The following is a 20,868-nucleotide window of genomic DNA, read 5'->3' as shown; positions in this document are numbered from 1 at the left end:
CTTACGCATACCATTTGAAAAGTTTAGACAAATCAACTCAAAGAAGAGTTCTCTCACTCCGTTCCAAACCAGCCTTCTCACTGGTGTACCCCAGGGGTCAGTTCTTGGTCCTTTTCTGTTCTACCTGTATACAATATAACTGGGATTGTTGATAAGCTCACATGGTTTCTCTTACCACAGCTATGCTTATGACACCCATCTATACTTCGACTTTTCCCTACTCACCTCCTCAATCTTACAGATGATATCTGGCTGCAGTACCTATATCTCTTCCTGGATGAAGACCCATCACTTAACTGAATCTCAACAAGACAGAACTAAAAGTACTCCCCAACGTTGGACCCCTCAATCATCACTGACTTCAGAGGGACGAGTGGTGAAGGAGCTCGGGAGAGTGCTGGGTGAACAGAGAAAAAAGAATGAGCATCATCCTCCATAACGACGAGCATGAAAGAAGAGGGAGTGTGAAGAGGATGAGCACAATAACTGGAAGATGAAAGGAAGGGATCATGTCAGTGGGTGATTAAGAGGAATGTCAGTCAGCACGCAGCATCTGCTTCCCCTTTACACCAGTTACTCATCTCTCTCTCTGAGCCATGCCCATTCATGAGGTTTGGAATCCTTTCCATCCTCATGCTTCTCACTGTATCTCCATGTCAGTCATAAACTTCAGATGTGTAAACTGAAGTATATTAAAGGAAATATACTCAGGTGAGCTGGTGAATGTGAACGGAATTGGCATGTTGTGGTCTGGGGCTGAATCAAAATTTCAATGCTGCATCTATATTTCAGATGGGAAGAGACTGTGGTCTGCCAAATGATCCGGACCTCACTGGGATCATCTGGAAATATTCATGTGGAGCCTGTATGCCAGCGTCATTTCATTCGTATGCCTATGTAGAAGCTGTTCCAGTAAGAATGCAGTGAATTTCATTCGTCTTTGCTGAGAGGAGGACCTGCTTAGCTGGTGACTGACTTTTGTCTTATGTCTGAGCTTTAGAGCTGTTGGTTCCAGTGTAAATCAGAACATCTGTTGTGTCACCTTGTAACAATACTTCATGATGAATGGACCCCTAGAAATGGCCCATTACTTGAAATAATTTACATCCATAAATTTACTGTAATATAATTTCTTAACTACAGTAGTACGGTTGTCACTGGCCACTTTATTAGAAACCTTAACTTGCAGCTCCACCCTGCTGGTGTACAGGAAAAAACAGTAGCCCATCTGTTAACACAGATTTTGTGCTAGTCCTCACTTAGGCTTTCATTATGGGTCAGTTTCTGACCACAGAGCCGCTCTTGATGTGTGTAAAAACCCAAGCAACACCACAATGCCTATACACTTGTATCAGCTCCATACACGCTACTGGCTTGCTGCAGTCCACCACCCATATAATATCTGGTCAGCATTGGTTTTGTGGTCAGAAACTGATGGATGATGTTCAGCCCAGTGCTGTTATATACTTTTAAAAAAGATAGCTCTGCAAGGGTTCTTTAGGAATGAAACACTCAAAAAACCCTTTGCATGATTAAAGATTACATTGTTTATTGCATAGTAAAATGACTCTTCAGATTGATGGAGAATGTGCTGTAGATGGTTCTATACAGAACCATTTTAAAAAGGGTTCTTTTATTGTCGCTATTGTCATGCTTGACACAATAGAAGAACACTTTTGGTGTTATTCAGAACTCTCTTTAGAAAGGTCCTATATCAATCTGAAAAACCCTTTCATAATGTAAAGAACCTTTTAATGATGCAAAAGGTACTTTAAGTGTTCATGGCTCTATATAGAACCATTTTCTTTTCTAAAGGACCCTTGAAGAACCATTCTTTTAAAATGTTCAGTTAACTGAAACTATTACTAAAATGAAAACTAGCTATGAAAAATATGATGGTTAACTGTAAAGTACACAGAGACACAAATAGTAAATCAAAATTAAGTCCACTGAAAAACAAACTAAAATAAAATAGAATTGCTGAGTAAAAACCACTTCAGTTTCAGTTTAACTAAACTAACTATAGCTAAACAGAAACGGTTACTTTTCAGAAAATAAAAACCTAAAACTACTAATGCACCTTGGACACAAACTGTAATTAAACTCAAATCAAAATAACACCTAAATGAAAATAAAACGAATAACTAATAAAAAATCTAAAATTACAACAACCCTGTTGCACCGCTTTCTGTATTACAACTTCAATTCTTTGCAGGAGCCTTCAGGTTTGCGAGGAAATCTGCAGGGATATTTTCCACAAAATTGAGTCTTAGAAGTTGGTTGAACTTTCTACCCATGATCCAAGATATCCCACCCATTTGCTGTTCACCTGTGGATTTTTTTCACATCTGAAGCAAGAGTGGGGGTGGGAGTTGGTAGTGAAACTACAAAGCTGATGTTTCTAATAAAGTAAATTACATAAATGACCAGTCTTGATGTCAACAAACACTGGCTAACTCGTCCTGTATAGCCGTCAGTGTCACACCTGCAATGTTTGTCCAAGTCAAAACCTATTTTTCTAAGCAGCGCTTCTCTGTAACACAGCGTAACAGAGTGTGTTTGTTTCCCCACTGTGCATTCCAGAGCCAGATCCTGGCTGGCCACTTCTGGGCCTGTTCCAGATAAGCGTGCTGGAAACCGGAGAGCAGAACTGATCAAAAACATTCCCAACATCAAACCCTTCTCCTTATATAGGACGCTCGCTTCAACCACCATGAGGTCCAGATTCTTTTTTTTTTTCTGAGCCAGGAGAGCATCCATATGTGTGCATTCAATCACCTCTCCATATGTACACCATTACTCCTCCATTCCCTTGGCAAACATGCATAACTTGTGTTCATTTCTCTAAAGACAGACTTGCGTTTGAAAAAGAGCTTTTATTTATTGAAAGCTGAGAAGATGCTGTTCCAGGTACCTTTGAAGTGTGAGTGGATGAATAGCTGTATAATCTAAACCATTCACGGCTGCACACGCATGTGCATTCACATGCCTGCACACACACACACACACACGTCACCAAAGTTTCACCTCAACTTCAGGCATTTGAGCTGAGTGACTCTATGCTGCCCCCTTCTGATTAAATTAGATAAAACAGTGGCACGACCTCCAGGCCTCTGCCAAACTACTCTGACTGACTGACACTGTTTACTTGGCAATCCTTATAACGGACATAGCATGATATCAACAGTTGATTCTTATCACTTACTCTCAGAAGAATGGAAATGACACACGTAAACATCTTCAGCATGACCAAACACTGTCATTTAATATCAATTTTGCCATACAAACCATTTGTGCAAAATAGTTTTCTCACAATTACAAAGAAATCAAGGCCACATGGTTGATGTACTGCGAGTGTAAACTGTTTGCCATGTATACAATGCATTCTTAAAGAAGCCTGCTCTACAGAGAGCAGGAGAAAATGATTCACAGTCTTTAATATTAAGTGGTTTTTGGCTTGGTGTACAAGTAGGTATGCTTACGAAACATATACCTGCATAAACCTTCAGATATTCTTGGACGCAAATGTTTAAGAGCACTCATAAGGAAATAAATGTCCAGGAAAAAGATGGAGCATGGATCGTCCAACATAAATATGATCACTACATGCCGAGAGGTTTGGGCAATTTTTGACTTGCTTTTGTCTCACATAGTTAGAAATATAGGAATATTGCAATATTACTATAAAAACAATGATACAAAATTGTACAAAAATAAACCACTGATCTTAACAGCAGTTACATGCATAATAAGGTTATGTTCACTTGTGATGTGCCATAATGTGTTATGACACTGAGACATGAAGGCATTTCTGTACCCTGAACCTTGATTGTCTGAAACATGGGAATAAAAAATGGGGCATCTGCATTTAATAGTTGCATAGCAACAAACTCAAAAAGTAACAAGAAATATCTACTGACTGGACAATGAAACAAATCCTTGCTGAGAGTAACTGAAGCTCCTGGTCTGATCAAGCCAGCACAGTGATGTAATGTAATAATACTAACAGGCAGATACAGTATTAATCATAAACACTACAAGTGAAGAATGAGAGAAAAGCACATTAACTTCATTTCTATGGAAACATAGGAAAACTCTGCCCCCTGGTGGAACCTGGTATACTTTGCAGCCTTAGCAGCCTGGACAGCTAGTTGCGCTAATAAGACACTTTAAAGAAACTGCTTTAGTATATTTGTGCCTCATGGGTTGCTGAGTTACGTTGTAAAGTGAATTAGACCAATGTGATTGTGATTCTAATCTGAACAAAACCGTGGTTGCTAACACATAATAAACTATGAAAGAGCCGGAAGGAAAAGCTAAGCTAATTTGCCATTTGCCAAATTCTCCTATATATAAAGGACACTGAAATCCTTGTACTGTGTTGCATCTTATTCTAAGTATATATTGCTGCAGTCTATGTGAAATACCCTGCATCAGAAAGCTGTTTTTTCTTTAATCTCCTTTACCGCATATTGTATATGACAACAAACTACGCATTATAGTCTACTAGACGCCAGACATGGAAGGCTTTCAGACAACACAGTGTATGGTTTTCTATATAGACAAAAAAACTTTGAAATTGATAAGGCAACAACTTTTCAAGACGGGATTTCAAAAGAAAAAGTAGTGGACAGTAAGTACATGAGCACTGTGTGAAACAAATAGCATTGCTGAACCAAACTACAGGACTGACTGTGCTGAACCTCTAGAGACAGACTGATATGTGATTTCATGTCCATTTGATGTCTCCTGGAAAGATTTCAGCTCCTCACATTGATAGAAAGGGAACAAAGAAAGGGATCAGTGAGGGTTCAAGCTGCACAGTCCATTCGAAATGTCTTGAGGCAGATGTCGTTGAAAGAAGTATGACTATACTCTATTTCAAGGCCACATGAGGCTTCCTTTGCAAGAAACAGTCATTTCGCTCAAACATGCAGCAAGGAAAGAGTCTTCTTCAGGCATCATACCAACATCATCTGAAGAGGAGATGAGGAGACTGCTCACATTTTTTTTTTTAATTTTCATACACTTTTCATATAAAAAACACATAAGCATATAAATCTTTACATTCTATTCAGGCTATTTTTGTATTTACAAAGTGAAAGAGGAACATTTAAAAATATCAATAATTATAATCATTTACAAAACGGGAAATTTACAAGTCGGCAGTGATGATCGATTCACTGTACATAAGTCTGTTGGAGTCAGCCAGCAGTGCCGCCTGAGCTGGGTCCAGCGGCAGCCCTTTCTGCGGCATGTGTCCAAACATGGGCACTGTGCCACCCTGCACAGCTGGCATGGGGGTCAGAGCCATGCAGTGAGAGAGCAATGGAGTATTGGCGTCATGGTTGGAGCCTGTTGAAGGCACACTGGTCACGTGACCAGTGCTAGTTGAGCCGCTGGCACTGCTGGGTGAACGGCTCTTGGGTGGAGGGCAGTGCTGGACCACCCGGGTTGGCGCCTGAGTTGGGGCAAAGTGGGCAGCTGGAAACGCAGCGTAGCCTGGTGGAATTGCATAGCCATTAACAGGAATGAAACGCTGGTTCTGCGGCATGGGCGCTGCCATAAAGCCTGCAATCTGGCCCGGAGGTAGCCCTTGGGGAGCCCCATAGATGTAGCCAGCATAGCGCGGGCTGCTGAGGTTACTGACTGGGCTAGCGCTGAGAGAAGTGGTCTGGGTGGTGGCATTGCCCCCAGATGGGGTGCTGGAGCTTGCATGAGATGACAGGCCCTCCCAGGCACGCAAACGGGCATGGATGTCTTTAAACCTGGGCCTCCGGGCAGGGCCCTCCTGCCAGCATTCGGTCATTAAAGCGTACATACGTGGAGGGCAATCCTCAGGACAGGGTAAAAGCTGCCTCTTGTGCACCATCTCCATCACTTCCTGGTTGCTAAAGCCATAATAGGGCTGGAGGCCAAAGCTGAAAATCTCCCAGAGCACCACCCCAAATGCCCAAATATCCGAGTCTGTGGTGAACTTGCCATACGCAATGGCTTCCGGAGGCATCCAGCGTATGGGAAGCAGGGTTTTGGGCTGGACGCGGTAGTAATCAGATGCATAGATCTCCCTGGACAATCCCAGGTCGGAGATCTTCACATGTAACTGCTCCCCTACCAGTATATTCCTGGCTGCAAGGTCCTTGTGGACAAAAAAGTGGCTGGACAGGTACTCCATCCCTGCTGCTACTTGAGTGGCCAGATGCAGGAAGTCTCCATGGTCCAGACTGGACTTTACAGTTCCGTCCTCATCACTACTGCAACCCACATCTGAGTGTGGAGAACGCATGATAAGGAACTCGTGGAGGTCTCCGAGGGCCAGGAACTCAAAGAGCATGCAGACGGGCTGCTCCTGGGTCACCACGCCTAGCAGACACACCACGTTGGGGTGGTGGAGTTCTGCCACAACTGACGCCTCCTGCTGGAAGTCTCCCCACTGTTGTGGGCTGGAGTAGTCCTTCAAAGTCTTGATGGCCACCAACTGAGCGTGCTCCATGCCTGGCAGATACAGATGACCCTTGTAGATCTTGCCAAAGGTGCACTCGCCCAGTTCCTCCATGAAGCGCACAGCTGACAAAGGAAGCTCCTTGGCCTTGCTCTGAAGGGGAGGAGATTAGAGAGACATATTAAGAGTGCATTGTGGTTCATGGCCTATCAATCATGTTTGTATATGTTCCTTTATTAGGTTTTGCTTAGTGCCTTAAAATAACACAACCACTATACAACAAAACTTTCCTTATAAATGGTTGAAAATGAGTATATTATGGGTTAAAATGTTGGTCATAAACACCTTAGAAATCATTAATAAGCAATTATAACATATATAAAAGGGAAACAGTGACCTGTTAAACCTCAGATCTTGCTAGTTACTTTTTTTTTTACTTTATATCTAATTTTACTTTGTCTTATTTGCGAGTCATCATCCTACATGTCAGCTTCATCAGATATTCATATTAATTAGATATAACAAGTTACTGTTGCCCTTTTTATTTATGTGTTATACATGCTTATTAATGATTTTTTTAAAGATGTGAATTACCTAATTAATAACAATAAATAAAGTTTAAGTTTAAACTATTCATGAACCTTTTATGAATGGTAATATTGATGTAAAGTGTTACCCAAATAATATTTTGGTAAAAATCCAATTTGTTAGATTATGTAATAATTGATATGTTTGGTGACCAAATTTTGCTTCTTTGGTTTTGCTCTAGAGCTAATGTAGCTAAAAGTGAATGGAAGCTGATACCCCACCACTTAGCATTGTGCAAACTGCACAATTACCTAACTCAAATGACCTAACTCATCACATGCTTGCTTCAAACCATGTTAAGTAATCTAAAGTAGATTTGCTTTTGTGACGCCTAACTTTACAATATTTGTTAAATGATCAAATGCAGCTTTGGAAACAATTTACATGACTACTAAAACAAAGATCAGCATCTAAAATTAAATCCTGGTCTGTACTTTAGATCAGACCTATGATGCACAAAGACTTAATGTCTTACAAATTAGATAACTGCTTGGATTCTGTATCTTTTGTCCAAATTAATCTGCAATGTCCAAATTAAGTTACAAGAACAATGTATTAAAACAGAATCTAAACTTTTAGAAGGAATGGTAGTGTATCATGTATATGAAAATTAACCTACCAAAAAAAAATGGTATGAAAATCTAAGAAAATCTTCTGAGCAACAATCCTGAAATGGGACCTTGCGGAACTCAACAGAGAAATTTCCCCAAAGTTTTCGATTTTATATTTCCAAATGCTACAAAAACCGTCAAATATGGAACAAACAATTCTAGAGCTGTGTCTCAGAGGCCTGCCCTTCTTTCAAGTTGATAAAATCAGGATCTCATGATCAGCTATATGGATTGATGCACTGAGATCCAGCATTTTAATACTATAAACTTTACATGAAGCCACCCAGAATATCTGCTAAATCATGTAGTTTACAAGTACAGATACAAATCTTTTGCTGCTCAATATTGCTTTGATGCAGCTGTCTGAGATCTGGCTTTGAGATTTAATCTCTGACCCTTGCTGTGGCCTCTTCCGTTGTGCCCTGTAGTTGAACAGAGACTTCAGCTAAAGGCCTAAACAGGCACCCACACATTAATGTGATACATCAGCTTACATCAACACTTTAGACCTGTCGTCAAGAGTGGATTTATACTGTCTAGCAAGAGACGCTGAAGTGAAATCAACCTCATTCCAACTCATTTCAAAGCGAGACGCCAGTCATTTCAGTCAAATACAAGTAATCAATTTCAATCATAAAGAGGAGGTGAAGAGTCTGGCTCAACTTACTTCCATAGGGAATTCTACACTAGCCACACAACCTGCACTCACAATGGCTGAGACTTGTCGAGATGAATCACTGGCCTGTAGATTTTTTGTAATAACCTTTTTTCAAGGCTCATTTCTGCACAAGTTATATCATTGATATTGAATGTAAACTTTATGAACTGTCATGCCACAACTATTTACCAATCATAACAACAGAAATATTATTACAGCCTAAGCTTTTCATGTTTTATTAGTAACATCTCAGCAGATAAAACATTTCACTTCATCTACTGATGTAAACCACAAGACTGGCCAGCGGTGTCAAGGCAGCTGACCCATGGGAGAGTGAGATGATGGGGAAAAGAATAAAAGATTCCAGTAACCTTTAGAGGTAAAATGAAATTCCAGTCAGAAAGCAGAAAGAGGGAAGTGAAGAACTCTTATGAAAGTGACAGCTGGTTTGTGTTAGGATCAGCGCTACCCGAAGCCAACCACATCTCAACCCTGATCTACTCATCCTGGATGACCTCTGCGTGACCCTGCTCTGAACTTTACCTCATAGCTGAGCCCTTAAAAGAGTGTTATAAATATGGTACATGGAGCGGCTCAAACATAAGTGGCTGGTTATGTTTCATACATTTCACATTGTGCAAAAATCAGAGGCTACCATTAATTTAATGTTTGGTCAAAATGTCAATCAGTAGAAGTTACTCATTCAGGAGAGATTTCTGAGGACATTAGACATAAGCTCATCCATATGCATAAAGAAAGGGAAAGTCAAAAGACAGAAAGTGATGACAACTCACTGCTATGAGTCTAAAAGGATGTGTAGCCATTAAGAAGCCATTACTGACAAAAGAAAATAGAAAAGAACATTTGCAAAACAGACAAAGAAGCTGCTGGTGTTCTCAGAACAATGGACTGACCACCCCAGAGTCCAGACCTCAACATCACTGAATGTGTTTAGGATTACTTGGATGATAAGAAGCAGAAACTTCAACCAACTTCAAAGACAGAACTCTGCAAGTGTGGGCTTTTTTTTTACCCTGACACTGAGAAATAAAAAAAACATGTACCTGGGGGTTGTTTTGACTGGAAATTAAACAAATGAAAGGTGGTCTCTGACTTTAGCGTAGAAATGCACACATTGTAAACAAGTGAATTCAATACATAGGGTTTTTTAGTGAGTGAATGAAACAGACGAGAGAGGCTGTGTGTATGTGTTTGAGAGAGAGGTGGTGGTGGTGGGGTGCAATAGCTTATAGTGCAGTCATAAATCTTTGCGTCACTAGTGTGTAAAGCCCTGTGTAAACTCCTCTCATTCTTCTGTCTTATGGGTGACCGCACTGTTGGCCAAGGTAAAGTCTAGTAATATATAAAGGCCTGTAAACAGATTATACAGTCTATTTCACAGAAAGAAGACCAGAAAACAGTGACTCTCTCAGTACAAACAGCCTACAAACATCACTGAGAAAGATTAACGGGAATTAGAATTGACGATTTCTATGAATTGATTTGTTTTAGATTCAAGTGATCCTACTAGTCATAGTTAACCTGGGGTTGCATTAACTAGCCTATGTAATGTGTAGAATGTCATGTAACTGGTTGTTTCAAATTTCAAACACTCAGGACGTATTTAATTTATAAAGTTGAATCTACCAATTAAGAACTTGTTTTGCGTAAGCTTTAGCATTACTGGGCTGTTCATTGCTACCGAGAGCTCTAGCAAACATACTTTTTAGTGGATTTTGTGTCTGTTAATTAAAACATTTCAGTTGCTTTTCTAAATTTTCCTTCTTTGCCTGAAGATATGACTCTTTTTTTTTCCTAAGTAGACCTAATGTTAGCTTTCAAGCAGACTCCACGCATGCCTTAACACTGGAGACTGCATTTAGCCTGTGTATTGTAATGGAGCTCTTCATGCTCAGATTAAATCTGTTATCATCAGATAGGAGCTCATCAGATAGGAGCTCATATGATACAACTGATACACCGCACTTCTGTTTTTTGAAAGTTTTCACTATGTAGATATGATAAATGTGTGTGCCAGTGGGCCCCCACTGAGTGGAGTCAAAACACTGTTGAGAAGGCAGTGGAGGCCTCATTTGAAGTCGCCTTGAATGTAAGGAATGTAGAAAGCACAATAATGACAATGTGATGGTCTTCAGATTCCCCAGCCTAAGCTAGATTGTATCCATATGGCCCCTCTCTTTACCCCTTCAGCTGTGCTGTTTTGTCTTTTTGGAAAATAGGAATAAAAAAAAATTTTAATTTGATTAATTTACACACTTTTCCACTTAGCACAGATGCAACCGATCAGCCAAGTGGTGTCTGGAATTAGCTTCTATAGTTTTGCATTGGAGCTACGATGTAGCTAACATATAAAGGAAACTTATTCCCCATCACTGTGAAAACTGCATGCTTCAGTCATACATCTCATCAAGCTGTACTAACAGACACATTTATTTGACAAAAATCAGTTTTCAAGACTGACACTGTGTTACAGAAAACCTACGAAACAGCACATCAAAAACCACAAAAGCATACCTATTTACTTGACTCGTGACGAGTTAAGCATGCAAAATGCTAATCAGTGGAGTATAAAGAGAAAGATTATAAAGGAGGAGGAGGCAGTTCACTGGTTGAAAAAAGAGTGGGAAATAATATAACCTCATGTAATGTATTTTTACAGGAAACATCCCACCTTTCAATAAAAATGGTCATTCGGCTAGCTGGTAATCTGCAAATAGCCCTCCCTCATTGTGTAGATATGCATGTACGCAATAACCAAAAGAACATGAAAAACATGTTCATTCTGTGTTGTTTGAGCCAAATGCTACACATTATTTTTGCATTTTTTACCAGATTTTAGCAGTGATTTCAAAATGTTTTAGAAATGTTATTCTAAGGGATTGGACAACAGCTGCCCAGCAGCCTTGCCAGGTGGACAGCTTCTCCTATAAAACTTTCATATGCATTAGCCCTGTAGCACAAGTACAAACCGGATTCCAAAAAAGTTGGGACACTAAACAAATTGTGAATAAAAACTGAATGCAATGATGTGGAGATGGCAAATCTCAATATTTTATTCGTAATAGAACATAGATGAAAGATCAAACGTTTAATCTGAGTAAATGTAACATTTTAAAGGAAAAATATATTGAATCAAAATTTCGCAGTGTCAACAAATTCCAAAAAAGTTGGGACAAGTAGCAATAAGTGGCTGGAAAAAGGAAATTGAGCATATAACGAACAGCTGGAAGACCAATTAACACTAATTAGCTCAATTGACAAAATGATTGGGTATAAAAAGAGCTTCTCAGAGTGTCAGTGTCTCTCAGAAGCCAAGATGGTAAGAGGATCACCACCATTGTTGCGCAGAAAGATAGTGCAGCAATACCAGAATGGTGTTACCCAGCGTAAAATAGCAAAGACTTTTAAGTTATCATCATCAACCCTGCATAACATCATCAAAAGATTCAGAGAATCTGGAACAATCGCTGTGCGTAAGAGTTAAGGCCGTAAAACTCTACTGGATGCTCGTGATCTCCGGGCCCTTAAACGTCACTGCACCTCAAACAGGAATGCCACTGTCAAGGAAATAACAGAAGGGGCTCAGGAATACGTCCAGAAAGCATTGTCAGTGAACACAATCCACCGTGCCATCCGCCATTGCCAGCTGAAACTCTACAGTGCAAAGAGGAAGCCATTTCTAAGCAAGCTCCACAAGCTCAGACGTTTGCACTGGGCCAGGGGTCATTTAAAATGGAGTGTGGCAAAATGGAAGACTGTTCTGTGATCAGATGAATCACGATTCGAAGTTCTTTATGGAACACTGGGACGTCATGTCATCCGGACCAGAGAGGACAAGGATAACCCAAGTTGTTATCAACGCTCCGTTCAGAATCCTGCATCACTGATGGTATGGGGTTGCATGAGTGCTTGTGGCATGGGCAGCTTGCATGTCTGGAAAGGCACCATTAATGCAGAGAACTATGTTCAGGTTCTAGAACAACATATGCTCCCATCTAGACGTCATCTCTTTCAGGGAAGACCCTGCATTTTTCAACAAGATAATGCCAGACCACATTCTGCAGCAATCTCAACATCATGGCTACGTAGGAGAAGGATCCGGGTACTGAAATGGCCAGCCTGCAGTCCAGATCTTTCACCTACAGAGAACATTTGGCGCATCATAAAGAGGAAGGTGCGACAAAGAAGGCCCAAGACGATTGAACAGTTAGAGGCCTGTATTAGACTTGAATGGGAGAGCATTCCTATTTATAAACTTGAGAAACTGGTCTCCTCTGTCCCCAGACATCTGTTGAGTGTTGTAAGAAGAAGGGGGGATGCCACACAGTGGTGAAAATGGCCTTGTCCCAACTTTTTTGGGATTTGTTGACGCCATGAAATTTTGAAACAACATATTTTTCCCTTAAGTTGGTACATTCTCTCAGTTTAAACTTTTGATCTGTGATTTGTGTTTTATTCTGAATAAAATATTGACATTTGCCATCTCCACATCATTGCATTCAGTTTTTATTCACAATTTGTTTAGTGTCCCAACTTTTTTGGAATCCGGTTTGTACAAAAATAAAGAAGCAACTTTCAGCCCCCAAAGTGTCTTGGCAACTACTTTTTGGATGTGAATCTGCCCTTTCGCTGAAATGGGCCTTTTACTTTTACTAGACTTTTACAGTAAACTGTTCAGGTGCTTGCTTTTTAGTGACTTCTCTCACCTTCGGCTTGTAGGCAGGGAGCATGGACATCTCCACATTCTGGCCACGCACAGGCTTGGGCTGACGCTGGGCAGGAGGGCGCGAGGCTTTCTGGTTGTTTCGGCACACGCAGATGAAGAAGAACAACAAGGCGATGGCTAGAGGAATGGCCACACTGGGGACCAGGATCCAGTACAGGATCTCCACACTGCCTCCACGCTTTTCTTTAGAGTCTGACCAGCACAAACAACATCAACACTCTGTGTGAGAGCAGAAATAGCAAGCTGTCCGCAAAAATGTCCCTCCAGATTTGAATAACAAACTGCTCAGTTTGCATCAATCATCTTGACAACTTTCATTCTATTGAAATACTGTTTCCTTAAAATGCTGCTGTCTTAAGCACTAAAACATCTGAAAGCCATAAAACTATTTTAGAAGCACAGTTAAGACTAGTCATTTACAGCTACCAAGATATCTGGGAAAGCAAAATTTCACACTGCGCAGGTTTTAAAGGAGTAGTTCAGCAAGAAACATAACTATTACAACTTATGGCCATTGATTAGCATGAGATTATCTGTTCGCTTCAAATTGTAATGAGTTGTTAAATTATCTCAAGCAGACTTGCTTAAGTGGTTTCTGGTGCTGTATGTCATACTATGTTATATAAAAGAATTAGAAGATATAAAGTGTGTCATACAGCTAAAAGCAATAGTAGTAGGCATGTTGAATGAATTTTGAATGCTGACTACATTTGAGGTAAAAGGGGAAAATCTTGGCCAAAGTATTCCTTTAATGCTCCCCTAAACCAAGAACTAGGCGCAGTGCCTTTAGAGCAGTGGTGGTCTTTGAGGGGTGTTTCTTACCACAGGGAGGGATGTCACACAATTCCATGCGCACGCCCTCATCCAGAGTGAAGCACCAGGGAGCCTCGTGCTTGTTGCCGGGGTTACGGCAGTATGAGTGGCCGCCATTGAGCTCTGGGTAGCGGACGGCCAGATAGTTGTGGCTGTGAGGGTACTGTGAGTTCCAGGGCTGGCACTGCCGGCCGGATTTAGTCACACTGGTCGTCCCACGATAGTCTGAACCGCTGCTGTTGAAGCATTTGTGATCTGAGCCAGGAAGGAAAAACAGGCAGTACACAAATTAGCTCAAATTACACAAGACTGCACTCAGCTGTTTCTTACAAAGAACAAATAACTCATCGAAAGAATTAGTACACTGTAAAATAAACATTTAAAAATGAAAGAAAAAAAAAAAAATATGGCGGTACAAAGTTTTGTCCTGACAGTGGCAATATATAGCTTAATATTAATCAATGCCTTTACAACCTGAAGCCTTTACTGCCTGACTATGAATAATGTATTTAACTCTCCTAAGGCAACTCTAGATAATCCAGTTTAAAACACCTCTTCTTACATTTTCTTTCACTATTTTTTATTGAAATGAGGAATTTCTGGAGAAATTTTGTAGAAAGCGTTCTAAAGATTGTAAACCTTTCAGTACTCCATTCATGTTTCTACGTAGAATTCCCCCCTACCATGATGCTACTAAGCTGACTGGGTGAAGGCTTGCATGTGCTTCCTGCAAGACACAGGAAACCAGCCATCAAATTATTTCAAACTGTTACTAACGCAACATCACTGGACAGCTCAACTCTCAATTCTGTCACCTTAGCGGGCAGATGTGCACCTAGAGGGAGTGAGGCCAATTATGAGTGGACTCACAGATGACTGTTGCATCACTGGACATCTGCTGACAGTAGGGATAACGCTTTAACCAACAGTACAGTTCAGAGATTTCCCTGCTCAAACACACCTCAATCAATTCATCTGTAAGTGGATGTGTGTGAGCAGGGGAACTACTAAACTGTGGTGGACACTGGCCCTCCAGGATCAGAGTTGTTCCTCTCCGGAGCCATAAAATCTTAGGGTTAACCTATCTGAGGGCACTAACAAGAGCATGAGAGTGCTCACATATTGAAAAGATGCGCTTACTTTTATTGATGGACTCAGCCATGGGTATTCCTATCCTCATGCAGTTGGCTGCCTCAGGGCTGTCTGAGGCAGCCAGGTCCTCACAGTTGGGCAGTTTGAGGCGTTTGAGGATGATGGGATTGGAGCGGGCAATGATGTACTCAGTCTTACACAGGTCGTTCTCTAGAATCTCACACTCATCCTTACACAGGTCCCGCGGTTTGTCTATCCCAGAGCTGCGGTCACATGTTGGGAAAGCGAAGTGGCAAAGGGAGGGAATGGCAAACTGAGAGCAGCGATCTGACAGGTGGTTGGATGTGCCAATCATGGTGAATGCAGCTGGAGAGGAAGGAATATTGAACAGTTCATGTACACCACAGATACACATGCATCCCTACAAACATACAGACAACAATGCCCATAATGTAACACAGCTTGTGCATCGCTATGGTTCTACTTTCTGCAAAGTGCTTGAGATGCTGCTTTGACCTAGAATGATAATCACAGAAAATTTCAGGCCTCAGATATTCTCACACTGCTAGAACTGGGAGTACGCTTTTAGAAAACACTCAGAGAAAAGCCAAGCTATTGTTGAAGGCCATTTCAGTGCAGCCTTTTTGTGCACCATACTGTGATTTAGTATCATGACCTCCAGAAGACCGTTGCATTGATCCCATGATAAGAGGCAGAGGCTGCTTTTAGCACAGTGTGGCTCTTGAGCTTGTGTAATCCTCATGGACAATAATAGGGAGTTATCAAAATACAGAAATGAGACTGGTCTGTGGGGCAATATATTTTCTAACCCAGAGGACTGGGAATGTCCAGACCAAAATTCTCTTCATGCACTGGCAGTGAAAGGAATTGCTTATAGGCACATACAGATGGTTAATAAAACAAAGGAAAAGTGGTGATGGGTTCTGGTAGTTCTGTTATACTGTGGGGTTATTTTGCTGCCATTATATCCACCATATGTCCACATGTCCCCTTAGCGGGAAGGGTCACTGCAAATCAATACAATGTTATGACTGACTGATCACCTTTATCCTATGATGACACTTTTCTCTCCTGATGGGATTGGTCTAGTCCAGGATGACAGTGTCCCCATCCACAGGACATGAGGGTACACTTTAGTATGAAAATGATGTAAATCGTATGCTATAATCTTCAGTCACCAGATCTCACCAGTTCCATCACTCCAAACTAGTTACAGAGACTTTCAGATTCTAGGCCAAGGAGCACAGAAGCTGTTCAGGCAACTCATGGTGGCCCATCCTTACTAAGGCACTTTATGTTGTTTTTCCTTTAATTTGTCACCTGTCTGTATATCACACAGTGATTAGCAGCTTTTGATGTGGTTGAAGGGTCTCAGAATTGAGAAGGAAATTCAGGTCCATCACAAATCACCAGAATATAATCCCAAAGTGGAGTACATTGAGAAATGTAGAAGAAAAATCCCATGATTATGGATGTGGACAGCAGTAAAGAATGCACTGGAACTATACCATATGTCCAAAAGTATCCAGACTAATCCAGAAGTAGGGAATTCAGTTACTTTAAAGTGCATCTGCTGGTGTTCAGCTACACACACAGTATGTATAGTCTCCACAGAAAAGCACTGCCAAGAGAACAGGACGCTCTGACATTGAGCTGTGGAGCAGTACAGCTGTGTTCTCTGGAGTGATGGAACACCATTCAGTATTATTGAGAAGAGCTGGAGGAGTATTTGTGATCCAGAACTAATCATCCAACATCAGTACCTTAATAATGCTTTTGTGGTTGGATGCAATCAAATCCTCACAGCAATGTTCCAACAGCCTTCTCAGAAGATTAGAAGCTGTTACTGACAGCTGACTATTAATACCCTCAATTTCAGAAGAAAAATTAGCTGATCTGATACGTGCAACACTTCAAAGTACTCCTAATTGTCCACTTTCTATGCTTGACGTTAATTTTCTGATGTTTATCAGTGGTCATTAGAGAAAACATTTGAGCAGTTCTGTTTTTTAAGTGGTAACAGTAACCTCTGTAGAGGTGAGGGCAGACAAGCTGGTGTTATGTCTGTCGAGGGCTGTGTGACTGAGACTTTAGGCAACCTTTGTGATAAGTACACTATGCAGGGCAGAAGTTCATAAGGAAGAAATGAAGTACTGTACCAGTTATTTGAGTTTCAATCTCTCCCTGCATCTGCAGTGAATCTACAAAGATGCTTCTGTTCCCAATGAAACGAGCACAGGCAATTCCTCTGTAGGGCTGGCAGAAACCTTCCTCATCAATGTCCTCTCTGAAAGTTTCAATATGACACAGAAAAAAGAAGGTTAATGTCATGAATCAGGATGGAGAAAACAAGTAACACATGCTACAAACAACTTCTGAAAAGCATAACAGTCATTGCAAACTTGGCAGGAACACTAATGCACCAATAGAAAGTCTATTTGTTGCAGTTTAAGTCAGACATGAGGAACAAGTATTAAGTCACATTTTGGTTTCACCTAAAATCTTGAAGATTACTGGCCATTGAAAGAGCTGCACTCTAAGAAAACAGTGCAGTTTCATATGATAAACACTAGGCGGCAGCAGGAATCACAGCATTATAAAACTGGCCCAGGTTTGGTGTGAGACCGCTCGTCTTAACTCACTGCCTGGTACTCAGACCTGACTCAGTTAAGTTGTCTAACACATGAGAAAAGCATATTCCGCCTCAATATAACACAGGTTTAGAAGAATAAAGAGTACAACACCACATTTCAATATAGAAGAGAAAAGAATTATAGCTCTGCGCACATATAAAGAGAAGCATGACATCTGCAGTAATTTGAACCATATGCATGGGTGGTTCTCTGTGTTTGAGAAAGAGACAGTGTCTGAGGGATCGTGGTTTTACTCCACAGTGACATGCCACATGCCTTTTCCCCAATGATGTCATACTACTGCACATCAGCGAGGTCACCAAAAGCAGAACAGGTCCTTTGAGTTATAAAGATTGAGGACACAGCATTATTTCATAATTAGCACAGCTGTCAGCATAAAAGAAAGAATGAAATAATTACATATAAATATGGAGCTGGACATCATTCAAACTGAAAAGCGGCGCTTGCAAGAACCTACAGCACTGTGCAAAGCCAGAGACTACCCTTTATTTAATTTCCACTCAAAACAGCCATTAAGTACAAGTTATTCATTTTTCTGCCTCATGAACAAAGGAGAAAGTATATATTTAACCGAAAATTACACAGAAGCCTCAACAGCTAAATATACCATTAAATCTTCCAGTATTAAGTGTGTCCACTCTTTTCCTTTTTTCACAGCTTCAATTCTTTCTGAGACTTGCTTAAAGTTTTTCTAGGGAAATTTGTCCACACCTCCAAAATTCAAGTTACATTTTCTGCTGCTTATAATCCAAGTAATCCCAAAAACATTCAGTGACATAAAAAAAAACTCATTCCAGATTGGACAACAGAAATACGGAGATGGGTCCCACAGCTGCTCAATGTGCATGTCAGAGGATTGTGTTTGTGGATGTGGCTACAGACTGGAGGTGAAATAACAAGGGCGAACAGAAAGCTCTAAAGTGCCCATATATAAACATGTATGCATTTAAGTCTGTGTTTGTGTCCTTAGGTGGTCTGGCATGCTCTGTTTGGGGAACCAGCGCAGATACCACTGTTTAATGGATCAGAGCCGGTAAGGAGTGCCAGGGGGCGTATCCGCATTTCAGCACTTTTGCTAATTAGAAGAAGTAAAAAAGGGTGAGACAATTATGTAATGTTAAATGTGTGATCCATGTTAACGCAAAACATCAACCCATAGAAGCCCAGAGTTATTACGGTAGCTTTTCTGTGCTATTTACACATAATTACCTAATGACATGACATATTTACATACTTAGAAAATGAATTACATTTACAAATGTAAGCTTCAAGTTTGCCCTTCTGACTTGGCAAATGGCAAAACAAGACTCCAAGCATATCAAATACCTTCTCATGTACCTGCTGATACAAACATGGTACTGAATAGAAGTTTAGAATCCACCAGTCAACAAAATTTCCTTATGTATTTCAATTAACTATAAGTGAGAAATAATTTGTGTAAAATGACACCATGTTTTTGTTATCACTAAAAACGGACTGCTAAGGCTCTATACTAGGCTTAGACACGCATAGATAGATACTCTGAATGAGTATCCCAATCCAGCACAACCCTGTAGACCCAGCAGAAAGTGCATGGCTAAGGTGTTGAGCATATGGAGATATCAAATGTTGCCTGCCTGTGCAGCGGAGAGAATGGATTTGGCTTGTGGATGTGAGTGCACAAGCCCCTGAGTTTAATAAAAGGACTGCAGCTCTCTCCACCCAGCAGCGCTATCTGGAGGTATCCTGTCATTGTCCAGCTTCTTCCCTTAAGAAGCATTCAGCATCTCTAAACACGTCTCTAAAACCATTTTCAAACAGTTATCCAACAGTTATCAATACAGAACAAGGAGGCTCACATCACTGGAATCTGTTTAAAAAAAAAAGCTAAAAGCTGTCCTGGGAGCTTTGTATAGCAGAGGGCTTGATTTAATAACCAATATTTCAGTTCTGTTGTATGAAATATTGAAAGTAGACTGTACACCCAAACATGTCTCATTGAAGCACCAAAAAAGGGACTCTTTGGAGTGTTCTAAGTAGGTTTAGAGGCCTGTGCAATATACAGCTCCATAGTCAATGACGACTTTAATGATGGATAAAAAAAGGTCTTGAAAAATTGTCAAGAAAAATGTCATAGGCTTTAATTAGAGTAAATAAAAAAAAATCAACAAAAATGATTTTTTTTACATCCAAAGTATAATGAAATTTATATATATATATAAGTGTTAGGGTCATAGGTGGTCATATATGACTTTCTGTTTCAATGGGGTATAAATATGAGGTGATACAGAAACCAAATTCTCTTCATCATGGGGAAGATTACAGAATACACAAGTGTAATTAGACAAAATTGGCCTTTTTAATCAGGCAATGACCACAAAAATAGCTACATGCTTAAAACATATCCACTGTTAGGGAGATAATTAAGAAGTTTAAAACACCCAGAGCTGTAGTGTGTTTGTCTAGAAGAGGAGGCAAGTATATTTTGCCCCCAAGCAAAGAAGGAAAAATGGCCACAGAGGTAAACATTTTTCCAAGGATCACAGTTGGAGATGTGCAAAAGGTGATAGCATTTTGGGGTCACCAATTCTTCAAAACTACAATTAGATGCCACTTCCATTTCAACAATCTATTCAGAAGGAAGCCTTTTTTGTATAACTACATATGTTAGAGCCTGGGATTTGCAATAGGCTGCTGGAACTTTGACTGGAACCAGGTTCTCTGGTCAGATGAGATTAAATGAGAACTTACTGGCTCCCACTGTTAACTACGGGGGAGGATCTGTGATGTTTTAGGGCTGTTTGTCCTCCTAAGGACATGGGGACCTTGTCTAGGACATATGCCATTATGGACTCAATTAAGTATCTGGAGATTTTAAATGAAAATCTGGTGCATCTGCCAAAAAAGCAAAAACTGGGTCATGGTTGGAGATTCCAGCAGGACAATGATCCAAAACATGTCTAAATCCACAAAAAGGTTCAGCGACCACAGAATCAAGCCTTTGACATGACCATCCCAGTCCCCTGACCTAATCCTAAACCCTAATGAAAACCTGTGGGGTGAGCTGAAGAGGAGAGTCCAAAAGAAAGTAACTAGGACTCTGGAGGATTCTGGTGAGTTCTGTACTGAGGAGTGGTCTCATATTCCTTGCCCTATGTTTTCCAATCTCATCAGGCATTATTGGAGAAGACTCATTGTTGTTATGCTGGCAGAAGGAAGTTGCAAAAAATGTAAATGTAGTAAATGTAGGGGTGCCAACAGAC

General features: G+C 40.6%; 1 protein-coding gene across 1 annotated transcript in view; it reads right to left on the bottom strand.

The window, feature by feature from the left end:
- Nucleotides 1-3,239: 3,239 nt before the first annotated feature.
- ror1 (receptor tyrosine kinase-like orphan receptor 1) overlaps nt 3,240-20,868 on the bottom strand; it is a 152,345-nt gene continuing 134,716 nt past the window's right edge. The window contains exons 5-9 of the mRNA XM_017721961.2: nt 17,132-17,259; nt 15,000-15,317; nt 13,869-14,114; nt 13,027-13,238; nt 3,240-6,595 (exon numbers count right to left, since the gene is read on the bottom strand). Of these exons, the coding sequence (XP_017577450.2) occupies nt 5,156-6,595; nt 13,027-13,238; nt 13,869-14,114; nt 15,000-15,317; nt 17,132-17,259 (2,344 nt within the window). The 3' untranslated portion in view covers nt 3,240-5,155. The remainder of the gene's footprint in view (nt 6,596-13,026; nt 13,239-13,868; nt 14,115-14,999; nt 15,318-17,131; nt 17,260-20,868) is intronic.

This window comes from Pygocentrus nattereri, chromosome 26 (assembly GCF_015220715.1).
Source record: "Pygocentrus nattereri isolate fPygNat1 chromosome 26, fPygNat1.pri, whole genome shotgun sequence".
Lineage (NCBI taxonomy): Eukaryota > Metazoa > Chordata > Actinopteri > Characiformes > Serrasalmidae > Pygocentrus > Pygocentrus nattereri.
This window is presented reverse-complemented; position numbering and strand designations above follow the sequence as displayed.